General features: G+C 31.7%; 1 protein-coding gene across 1 annotated transcript; it reads right to left on the minus strand.

Moving 5' to 3' along the window:
* Nucleotides 1-9,159: 9,159 nt before the first annotated feature.
* LOC107925552 ((+)-delta-cadinene synthase isozyme A) lies at nucleotides 9,160-11,639 on the minus strand. The gene is made up of 6 exons (XM_016856273.2): nucleotides 11,424-11,639; nucleotides 11,069-11,336; nucleotides 10,604-10,976; nucleotides 10,261-10,479; nucleotides 10,025-10,163; nucleotides 9,160-9,888 (listed from the first exon to the last, which is right to left on the minus strand). Exons 1-6 carry the CDS (start codon nucleotides 11,550-11,552, stop codon nucleotides 9,346-9,348), a joined length of 1,671 nt encoding a protein of 556 aa, XP_016711762.1. The 5' UTR covers nucleotides 11,553-11,639; the 3' UTR covers nucleotides 9,160-9,345.
* Between the last annotated feature and the right edge of the window lie 1,337 nt (nucleotides 11,640-12,976).

Consider the following 12,976-nt stretch of genomic DNA (forward strand, 5'->3'; position numbering starts at 1 on the left):
CTATATTTTTGCTAAAACAGTTTATATACATGTATATGTTACAGAAATAGTAAAAAAAATACACGGTTAAATCACCTTTTCTAAAACTGTTTGTATCTTTCTGAATAAGTATCTGTAAGTATGTATTTCTATGCTCTTTAAAAAAATCGGTCCCTTTTATAATGGTTTGATTTGGGCTTTTATAGCCACTGTTTATTACAAAAATTTAGGAAAGAAATCTTTTTATATCTTTCCATATTTGCTTTGCTTGCTGCTGTGGTTCTTTCCCTTTTTTGCAGATGCTTGCGGAAAATCCGGCGATGGAAGGGTTGCTGGCGTTGATGGAGGCCTGCAGTCTGGTGGTGGTGTCGGTAGAGTGCTGATTACGGAGGTAGAACCCTGAATGGTGGCCTTGATTGGGGAGCTAGACAGACGCTCCCCAAACCTTCTAGAAGCAGTTGTGGCGCGAGAGAGAGAGCTAGGGTTAGAAACCCTAGCTGATGATTTTAGGTTTTGGGCCTCTGAGAGTTTGGGTCAATTGGGCCCCTTTTTAATTGAGTCTGCTGGGTAGTATTGGGCCTCGGGTGTAATGGGTTTGTTTGGGTTGCAACTGTTAGGGCTATTTGGATGTATATTTGGACTCTTGTAAGCTGGACTTTATGGACTGTTAAATAATAATTATTCATTTGGTTTATTTAAGCCCGATCATATTTGGGCTCTTACAAAAGCCACACTGTATTATTACTTTTTCCATCCTATCTGTACTAAGCTTTGTCTCAATAAAGAAGGCGAGTTGGGGATGATATATTTTCAGCATATATATGCTGAAGTTGATGAACTACCTGCAGATTGCCCAAACTACGAACATTCCAACATAGCATTTTCATGGCATCCAGCTGGCCTGCCTACTAACAGCCTCTAATATCTATTTAGTTTGAACATTACCACCTTTGATAGTATTATCCACCTGATCCAAATAAATCGACACCTTGAAACTCAATTTTTTGGACCTAGGCCTTTTTTCCTTCCATTATCTCTAATGGGTTTTGTTTATGATCATGGTCCATTATCTTCAAGGCCAACCCATTTGAACATCCCTCCTCATCAAACTCCTGCTGAATTGATAAACCATCTAAATTAAATCCTAAAATAGGACTAATCTTGTAACATCCCGATTTAGGCCTAATCGAAACAGTGGTTTCGAAACAACTATTTTGAGGCTAGAGAAATAATTTTTAATGTTATTTTATGTGTTATAGCATGATTATATGAGTGCATAAAAATTTTGGTGAACTAATTTTAGTGTTTGTGAGCTTAATTTAGAAAAAGGACTAAATCGCATAAAGGGCAAAAGTTTTGTTTTGCTAGCTAAATGTGTTAAATAGCTAGGGAACCAAAATTGGAGATCTTTAAAGATAAAATAGACCTTTAAGAAAGGCTTGGTCGGCCATAGAGATAAAGGAAATAGAAAAGTCAAAATTAGGTGAAGTTGGTGACCTATTTTGACTAGAAATAATATTAAAATAAAACAAAGGACTTCATACTTTTCATTCTTTCTTCTCCACCAAAAATACTAAAATAATAAGGGTTTTGGAGCTTCAAAATTTCAGCCACTCTTTACCCTTACAAGTAAGTGATTTTGATGGCCTTTCTTGATAATTTTTATACTTTTGGGACCCTTGTAGCATAATTTAGCTAATGAGAAGACTATTTTGCAAAATGGTAGAAAGTATTTTTCATGAGAGTATTCATGTTTTTTTCTGAATTTTTGTGGAAGAAAATGAATCTTGGTTTTTAAATAAACAACTTTTGTGAAAGGATTTTCATGAAATCACCTAAAATGAACCATTTTGTGAAGTTTGTTAAATGGATGGTAATTGTGTGAAATATTTGAAATTTTGAGATGCTATAGTTATAAAAAGAATTTGGCTAAGCTTGGTTAATGAGGAAAATTCGATAAAAATAGATTTACGAGCCTAGGGGTAAAATCGTTAATTTTGTGAAAGTTTAGGGGCAAAATGGTCATTTTTCCAAAGTATAAATTATGAAATGTATTGATTAATATGATGATAAAAGTAGTGGATTTTATCATTATAGATCAAGAAAACCGAGATTTGGGCTTAAATCGGAAAGCACGAGATTATGGACTAAAATAGAATAATTGGCCGAAATTTGCATTTGAGGTAAGTCTGTGTGACTAAATAAGCATGTTGTCCATGTTATTGTTAATATACTTGAAATCTATCTTTCTATGATTGTATTGAATTATATGTTGATGATATTGAATATGAGAAAATGATGCCAAATGTTAATAACATTTATGTGATGATTGAATACATTGGAAATTTGATGGAATATGATATTCCATTGAAACGAGTAAGTTGTACGTAAGTAAGTCAAATTTGTCACTATTAGTGTTGAATGATTGATTTTGAAAAATATGTTTGAATATGATTATGAATAATGAGTAACGAAATTAATGTGGTAAATTCCCAGTTAAACCTAGAAATAGATTGGATATCCATGCCATGACATTTGGGTGATATGTGTGCCACTGTAAGACCATGTCTGGGACATGGCATCGGCATTGATATATGTGCTAGTGTAAGACCATGTCTGGGACATAGCATCGGCCACATTACGAGAGCCAGTGTAAAACCATGTTGGACATGGCATCGGCATTGATTGTGAGACAGTGTAAGACCATATTGGACATGGCCTCGGCATTGAGACGAGAGCTAGTGTAAGACCATGTCTGGGACAAGCATCGGCAATCCACCCTATTGTGTGAGGCTTATCGGACATCCATTAGTATTCCAAAAGGGTTCACGGGTTATTTTAAGGCTTATGATAATGATATGGAGTGATATAATCATGTTGTGAGTGGTACAGGTTCTTATTCGAACTCATGAGATATGAGTCTAGTTATGTTCTTGATGGTAAGAATGATACGAGTAGGTTCTAGCTATGAAAATTAGTAAGCTATGTTTGTTATCATGTTGAAAGGGTACAAATATGTACTAAAAATTCATGAGTGATGAGCGCTATGCATATTGGACTTTTGGTAAGAATGTAAATGAGTAAGTCATACCTATGGGAATGATTTGGTGACGACCTTGTAAATATTAGGTCGATACGTATGGTGTGAAATTATGTGGAAAATTTGATTGATGATTATATATTAGGCTTTTAGGTCGAATTAAATTGGGGCATGATATGTTTATCCCTTCACCTTGTGGCCTAATGAATATGAAAAGAGAAATTGATTGGCATGAAAGCCTTTTTAAAGATAATTATGAAAGGGTTAAATTAGCATTGAAACAGTTTTGGACAGCAGCAGCAATCTGACTTTGAAAATCCACTAAAAATTGTGAAAATAAAATTAGAGGCTGAATAAAATATAAAATTAAAGATTATTGATTCTAGTTTCATATAGAAGAAACAGTGTAAGCAAAAGAAGTTTATATTATGAGATATTTGAATTGTTGTGAGACAAAGTTAGAATGATTTCGAAATCTAATGTTTCGATTTGGAAAAATCATTAAAAATTGTATTAAAATAATTATGGGTTATAATTTATATGCTTAGAATACTTAATGAGTCCATTTTCAAAAAAAAAAACAACAAAAGGGAACATCATCTAAATCTCATATGAGGAGATAATTAATTTTTAGTGAAGAGGGGTCGGAATTGTCAAACAGCAAAACAGGAGTAAATTTAAGGAATAAACTATACTTATTGGCTAGACCAAAAATTCTAAAAATTTTATAGTAAGAATATATGTGAGTCTAGTTTTAGGGAAAATTAGTAGATCTTAATTTGAAGTTCCATAGATCTAGACATAAATAATTTAATGACTATGACTCGAGAAAACAGCTTGACCTAAACATAAGTAAAAGTGCAAATATGGTTGTATTACCTTGAGAAGCAAATTGATAAATTGCTATTATTTTCATACGGTCTTACTAAGCTATAAAGCTTACTATCTTCTTTTCCTTTTTCTTTAGTATTGTTAGGTTAGCTTGGGATTGGAGATTGTTAGAGGCAGCACCACACTATCAAGCTATCACCTTTGGAATATTGATATATATATTAAGCATTTTCAAGTGAGTGGCATGTATAGCGGCTTGTTTTTTTTTTAATGATATGTGTAATTATGATTAGCCGAATGTATTGGTCTATATTGAGTTATGTGTATATGGCCAAGAGGTATGGCTTATATGGATTATTGTTGTGAATCTATCTATCTATGCTATGTTCTAATACTTGTGAATGTGTCTTAATATGGGATGCTAAATCATTGAAATGATGTCATGGTATGTGTCATTGGTATGTACAAGGATGTGAAGGATTAAGGGTAACTTAAAGGCTTGGAAAATAGCTTAAGTGTTGGCCACATGGGCTGAAACACAGTTGTGTGTCTCAACCGTGTGGGGGACACGGCCTTAGCACACGAGCGTGTGGCTTGGCCGTGTGGTCCAAATTATTCATTGACGTCATAGTCAGAGAGTTACGCGGCCTAAGGACATGGGCATATTGAAGGCACATGGGCATGTCCCTGTGTCCACATGGGCGTGTGACCTTGTGTCATGGAAAAATTTTCTAAGTTTTCCCAAAACTTTCTAAGGTTCTTAGTTTAGTCCCTAACTACTTTCAATGCATGTTTAGGGCTTCGTAGGCCCAGGTATGGGACATTATGCATGTGTATGAAAATTTTTGATACGAATGAAATTTTGTAGCCCGGTTTTTACATGTTTGTGAACGATTAAGTTCGGTAATGCATCGTACCCTGTTCCGACGCCGGACACAGGTAAGGGGTGTTACAAATCTTCTTTATATAATCTTTCTTCTTATCATCCTCTAAATTGTGCCTCAAATTTTGCCTTCCCAAATTAATCCTGAAAAATCTATCGTCTCTTTCTTCCAAAATCCAAATACTATTAACAACAATCGCCCTTCTTGGCTGCGCTTGCAATGAAAGATCCCAACCCAACTCCATCTCTTCCCCTTATTATTGAGCCGAGTAGAACAAAAACTATCAGTGTGACCCAATACACCACACATGAAACAAAATAAAGTTAATTCTCGTACCAAAAAGTATCATACATAGACTTTAAATATGATAACATTAATTTCTTCCTCATTTTCAAAGGATTTTGGATATCTAATTGAACCCTAATTCTTAAAAAATTCTTCAGATCCATGTTCACCTATTTTGTATTGTATTCTAAAAACTTGCCAATGAAATTCCCAAACTATTTTGCCACCAATTCTAAAAAGAAACCTAGGGGCAAATCATGCACTTGAACCCAAAAATTAAAAGTCATTAATAGGATCTGTAACGGATCCTCATCCCCCTTCAATCGATGAATAACCAATAGGTGGTTATTAAATGTCTACGGAGCTTCATTTTCCAACCTATCGACATCTACCTTATAGAAAAACTTGAACATAAATCGTTTTTCCCTTAGATTTGATATTTGTACCACCCTTAAGGGGATGCTAGAGATTAGTCATAGTATTTCTCATTGTTGGGAAGTGCATCATGCTAGCGGTCAGAAAACACCCCACAAGGTAAAACTCATAATCCGATTTCTAAATTTCTCCCTCACCGGCAATCATCTACGCTTCTTCTTCTCCATTCTCAATATTCAGATTCTCCAAGCTCTCTCCATTCTCAATCCACCTAGCAGTCTAGACTCTTTACGAAGCGAAAAGAAATAAACTCAAATCCTAATAGCAAAAAAAACGTAAACACAATTGATGGTCGTGAAACTAACTAAAAATTTAACTTAAGGCAAGCGCACCTAACGAACAGTAGTATAGTTATGGTGAGATCGGAAATATTGTATCCACGAGGACTAAAAGTACTAGTAATTACTATCTTTTTACTATCCAGCCTAAAAATCAAGAGAATGTTTTATCTAAAACTAATTATCTAATTAACTAAGATTACAACAGAGATTAAGGTTAAAAATACTTTTTAGAAAACCGATCGAGAAGACAATACCCAAGGAAGAATCCACCTAGACTTCACTTATTACCTTTGAGTTAGACGATTTATTCACTTGACTTAATCCGTAAAAATCTCTAATTTATGTTAATATCTCTCTCAAGACTAAAAACAACTAACTCTAGGTTGATTAATTGAAATCTCTTTCTAATTAAAACCCTTATTGTCTCATTAACTCGATCTATGAATTCCCTTATTAGATTTGACTCTAATCCGGCAGATTTATGTCGTCCTATCTCTAGGATTGCATGTAACTCCGCTTAATTATGAATGATCTACTCTTAAACAGGGACTTTTGCTTCACTGAATAAGTACATCAAAAACCTGAATTAATATTCTAGAACATTAAAACAAGGATTAGAACTCACAATTAAGAATAAGAACAAGTATTTATCATATAATTCAAATAGTAATAAGATCCATCTTAGGTTTTATCTCCCTTAGGTATTTAAGGAGTTTAGTTCATAATAATAATGGAAAACATCTCAAAATTTTGAAAACAACAAAACATAAAGAAACCCAAAAAACTTCTAGGAAATTTGATGGAAATCTTCAATCTTGATGTAGATCCTCCTCCCGAGCTGATTCTGATGGTTGTCCTTGAGTATTTTCTACCTTCTACTCTGCGTGTCTCCTTTAATCCTCTTCTAAGGTGTTTATATAGACTTTCAAATCCCCAAAATAGCCCAAAATTAGCCTTTTTCGAGTAGAACTAGACTTGGGCTTGACAAAGATACAGTCGTATGCCACGCCCGTGTGAAGGTGCTCAGGTCGTATGCAATTCTGACTTGGATTAATGTCAACACGGCCATGACACACGGGCGTGCGGTCTACCCGTGTGTCACACACAGGCGTGTGGATCACCCGTGTGGAAGTGCTTAGGCCGTATGAAACACTGATTTAGGCCCAATTTGTCCGTTTTTTGCCCGTTTCTCGCTCTTTTTGCTATCTTAAGCTTTCCTGAGTATAAAACAGGAAATTAAAGGATTAGGAGCATCAAATTCAATGAAACCAAGGAAAAAACATCCATAAATATGTCAAGCGTGGGGTAAAAATATGTATATATTATGGTTTATCAACAATAAATAAAAACAATGAACAAACATAGAGGCATGCCAAGAGGCAGACAACAGCATGCCAATAGCCAGAATTTTGAAGTGCTTGGTATTTTTAAATAGTTGATCTAAATTCATTCATATTTATCTATTTTTAAAAACTATATAATTATAATTATTTTATATTTAATAACTATATATATTTTCCTAGTTTTATATATTTTCTTTTATTAAAATTTTAAATTTAAATAAATTAATATATTTTTAATATATACATTATAATACAATATATTTGGCTTTTATACGACAAAAAAAGAAAACAATATATTATAAATTTAAAAATAGATAAAACAATTATTTTGAGTTTGGCTTTAACTTTGAATATTGTAACTTGAGTTTGATTCTTTTTAAACAATTTTTTTATAAATTTATTTTTTAAACCTAATAATTTTATAATAATATTTTCCATTTAAATGTATGAGATTATAGAATAAAAACATATAGGGCAGATTTTATTTAAATCATTATAGTTTGGTAGGATACAACGTAATAAAAAGTACAATATGTTGGTCTGTGATAGGACGTTGTAGGTTTTAATTTTATGTGCACAATTTTATTGTTGTTCAAAATTCAGGGTTTTTTTATAAGAAATTAATTAATTACAAAAATAATATTAAATGTAGATTATTTATGAAAGTGGGATTTTTTTTATAGTAACATTAGATGCAACTTGATAAATTGGCAGAATATTTTATCCTTTTTCATCACCAATCAATTATGCGATTTAATATATATACACTTTTTTAGGTAGTATTGTTTAATAAATTGGCGAAATCAGTATAAATTTTTAAAAAAGTATCTATATTTTTTAGTTTATACATAAAAATGATATATAAAAAAATTATTTTTTATGGGGTCGCTTGACACATTAACTACACTTATGAAATTTAAAAAAAAAAATCAGTGGAAAAAAGCAGCTGAAGAAAAAAAGAAAAAAGAAGAAGCTAGAAGACCGTACTTAAACCACTACTGTTCTGATGAGTCAATAACAGTGATATGGCCTATTAAGACATTTAACATATGTTGTAAAGTATAAATAAAAATAATAATAGAATAATGCATAAAAATTTTTATATACAACAAAGAAACGTGATGAACTATTTCTCAGTTAAGTTGCAATATTTTAATTATTTTTGTTTGTTAGTTTTTTAACCTTACATGTAAGATGTCACTATCCGAACATAATCAATATCAAATAAAAGTTCGATGGTTTTTTTAAGGGTAAACTATAAAAATAGTAATATTTGTTTACATCATATTATATATTAGTTATTTATATTTGAAATATTACATTTTAATCACTTACATTATTGTTTTGTTACAAAGTAATCATTTTACCATTAAGCTTTGTTATCTCTCTACCGGTGATCATATGTGACAGTCCAAATGGGTTTTAAATGTCAACTTGGATGTCTTACGTGTTAGTTTAAATAAAATTTATTTAATTAAAAACCTATTTTTATCCTAACAATTGGACATCCAAGTTGACATTTAAAATCCATTTGGAGTGCCACGTAGGACTGCCGTTAGGGAAGTAACAAAGTTTAATAGTAAAGTGACCACTTCTTAACAAAACGATAATATAAGTGACTAAAACGTAACATTTCAAACATAAATGACTAACCACTTCGTAACAAAACGATAACATAAGTGACTAAAACGTAACATTTCAAACATAAATGACTAAAATATAATTTGAGGCAAGTGATATTTTTGTAGTTTATTTTTTTAAAAATTACGAATTAATGATTATTCAAGTATCACTTTTCTTTTTTTAAAAAAATAAGATAGAACAATTGCAAATCAGAACTTTTACAAATGAATTTTTCTTTTGGTAGCAAAAATAAAACATGTTCCAATTGTGCAAGGCCAATTATATTAAATTAATTTAGTAATACAATATCTAATCATTTACTCTATACGAATTAAAGTACTTGTATTATTATTTGATATTTTATGAAAATCAAATGGATTTATAAATTTTATGACCAATCTAAATGTATTGTTAAATAGAATGTATAATTTGTTAAAATATGAACTCAACCTATAAAATGACATAAACTTCATCACTTTTAATATGTGCTAGATTAAAAAAACAGAAAAAGAAATACAAAGAGGCCGAATTTATCAACCTTTTACATAAAAGAAGAAAACAAATAAATTAAAATCAATTCGCAATTTAACTTAATTTATTAATTCAATTGCTCAATGAATTACATCTTCAACCAGCACATAGGTTCAAAGTGGAATTGGATCGATGAGCAATGAACTGATCCCACCTTTAGCAGCTTTGCCAACATGTGTATAACCATCTCCTTCTCTGTAAAGCACATCCATCACTCTTGCAAGGTTGAGACTTCTATTTAGAACAGGTACTGGCATTTCTGTTGGTTTCAGGAACTCTTCGTTAATGTCCTTCCAGGAGCTCTCTATATGCTTGTTGAATTCATCATAAGCCTCTTGTGCCGTTACGCCATATTGTTCCATGTAGCACTCGATGGCTGAGCAATCATCTTCTCTCCGATGCTTGAACTTGTGTTCAGCGATGTCATCCATGAACCTGCAAATTATTGTGGAAGCTTTGATGATCTTAGGGTCGTTGGTTGCCCATTCAAATGTCTCTGGAGTTATAACATCTCCCATGCCCACAAAAGCTGTAATAGCAAGCATGCCATAGCCCGAGGTTGGCAATGCATTATCTCTAAACTCCTCAAATGTTGGTTTGTAGTTTTGATGGGTCCATTTGGCTTCCAAAAGGTAAGCTTGAGCAAGTCGTATCATCTGCACGAACATCAAAATCCAATAATTAATACTAACATATATTTCAACTGTATAGCTTCATCAAAACAAAATTAGATTTTAATTTTTAGATGATTATAAAGTATTTTAGATCCAAGTTAACTGTCAATCCACTTACCGCCTTCCTTGCATATTTGACACGATATTGTCTCCCTTGCTTTGCCATTAGTTGCTCCATTTCCTCATAAACATCTAATAGTGCTTTATAGCTTATTTTCATGAATTCTGGGAGCTCATCCATACATTTAATATCCCACCTGAAACCCAATTTCAAGGCTAAATGTTTAATATCCCATAATTGATCATTTATACACTTCAAAGTAAATGTATATTCACAATTTCAATAAATCTAACCTCTCGATTGCATCTGTATAGGGAATGAGTTCATCATATGTTGCATATGAGTCATATGTATCATCTACGATAGATGCCATGGCTATTACTTTTGTCATCATCTTTCTACCAAGAGAGTATTGTGGCTCAAAGTATACTCCCATTATCCAAAAGTAACCTTCAACCACTCTATCTCTCGCAAACGGTAACTTTTTTGTAAAGTCTAAATCCTTCCACCACCTATATATATATATATATAAAGAAAAAAAAACAAACATCAGATTTCAAACCCATTACCACAACCTAATCTTCATTTCACTTAGTAGAGTGTTAGGATTTTGAAGTCTAACATTCAAACTCTTACCTACAAATTTCACTTAGCTCTTTTCTATGCAAAAGCTGTAACAAGTTGAAATCTATCTTTGCAAATTCCAACAATGCCTTATTATGGGATTCAATATCCTGGTATATCGAAATGTATCGCCTAGCCTCGACCCTAGGCAAGCCTCTTCGGATGGACTGTTTTAAGGCATGTGCAACTTGTTCCGACAATGGATACTCTAAAGTCGGTGCTGCAAGAGTTATGTGAGTGGTGGTGAAAGAAATTGCCTCATCCAATATATCTTCCCCATGCACCCGCATATACGAAGCTTCATAAAGCTCCAACAGTCCTTGCACATCAGTGGTTATGGATGACATGAAATTTCCTTCCTCATCTTTGAACTTATCGAATACCTCTGCTCAAACAGTACCCAAAAGTCATTATCAAACACATTGGTAGGCTCAATTAAAAAAAAATTAGGATAGCTAAAAGTAAAAACTAAATTACCACATGAAACATTAAAGCCATGCTCTCTAAGTAATCGAAATCGAAGAGAGGTGGTATAGAGATCATTGTCGACATCATTGTTGTCATGGTATATAGCTTCTAATGCATCTTCAATCTCTTCCTCAAAATGGTAATACACACCCAACCTTTGGACTGCATCAATAAGGGGCAGTTTTTGGGTTGAATTATCACCCATGGGAGCCACAAGCTTCCGCCTAACTTCTTCTTTTAGTTCTTCATGTCGGAGTTGAGTTGCAGTATCAATATCCTGCTCAAAAATAAAAATTTCTTCGTATTAAATACAATTTATTTAAAAAATATTAAGATCAATAAAACAACAACACAAAACATGTACCTCATTAGGGTAATTGAGGAAGATATCTCCCCAAATGCCAGGGTGAAAATCAGCCTTGGGACGATTTTCCATGTTGCAGGGAATGGAAGTATGGGGTGAAGCAAGGATTTGAGAAACTTGTGAAGCCATGTATTTCTCTTGTTGGAACCAAATAGATTGTTCAAAGTGCTAATAAATTTGTGTTCTTATAAATTAGCACAGATATTTGTGTGAGGCTAAGTATGCAATTGCAGCAGGTATTTATAGATACCAGATTACTCACTCAAGTCAAAGAAAGACAATTTCGAAAACTAAGGAAAATTATAAAAAAAATTAAAAAGAAAGAAAGAAAAACATGAGCATATGGTAAGTAGGAATGTAAATAAAAAGAAAAGGCCCCTTTCTTACTTTTGTTGGTTTCTATCTTTTGTTCCAAGTTGATGACTGCAGAAACATTTACTAAATATTTAATTAAGAAATGTGGTAGGCTGTATATATATATATATATATATCATTTGGTTTACTTTAACAGAATTGAAGTCATCTATCTATTAGCAGACTCTTCGTCACCAACCATTCTGATTTATTTAGTGTTGAAATTTCTTAATAAACTACAGTAGCTTGCTGGTGAAGACTTTGAGTATTAACCATGCTTCCAAGCAGAGCAGTAGATTATATAAAAAAGTGAACAAAGATTATATATTACTAGTTATATTAACACCTAATTCTCAGGAATTTGAAAGTTTAATCTAATTATTTTTAAAAAATACGTCAATGTTTTCTCTTTAAGATAAATGAATATTTTTTTAAATAACCATGGAACATTAAATTATGATACATATTCTGTGAGTAAAAAAAAAATTATATGAGGTACATTTATAAGCTTTTTTTTATGAAAATAAAATATAAATTTGATTGAAAGGGTAAAATTAAAATTTTAAAGTTTATGGCTCCTAAGTTTAAATCCTACATGTGGTTATTCTTCTAATCTTTTTAGCTTTAAAATGGTTGTACTAAAAGATAAATTGATAGTTTTTTCTAGGTTTGAATTGATTTTATGATCTTATATAAAATAGAAGATGATTAAAAAACCCTTATTTTTATTTAAAATTAATTTTATAAATTTAAACATTTTTCAATTAAATTAATATTTAATTAATTGTACTATTAACTTATTTAAAAATTTAAATAATAATATAAATTAAAAAAATTAATCTTAATGAGAGAAAATATTTTTAAAATATGTATAAAATAATAACCCTTATTTTATAATTGTCAATGACAATCAGTATGCAAATTATAATCGCCTGTTAAGACATTTAACATATGCTCTAAAGTATAAATAAAAGTAATTATATAATGCATAATTTTTTTTTATATATGCAATAGTGGACAATTAACGATATCTTGGAAAAATAATTTAAATAAATAAAGAAACGTGGTGGACTATGTCTCAGATAAGTTGCAATATTTGATTATTTTGTTTTTATTAGATTTTTAAACGTTATATATTTACTATAGTTGTTATTATCCAAATCATTTATTTTAGGAGTGTTCGATAAATAGAGTTTTAG

The sequence above is a fragment of the Gossypium hirsutum genome, chromosome A01 (assembly GCF_007990345.1).
Source record: "Gossypium hirsutum isolate 1008001.06 chromosome A01, Gossypium_hirsutum_v2.1, whole genome shotgun sequence".
Classification (NCBI taxonomy): Eukaryota; Viridiplantae; Streptophyta; class Magnoliopsida; order Malvales; family Malvaceae; genus Gossypium; species Gossypium hirsutum.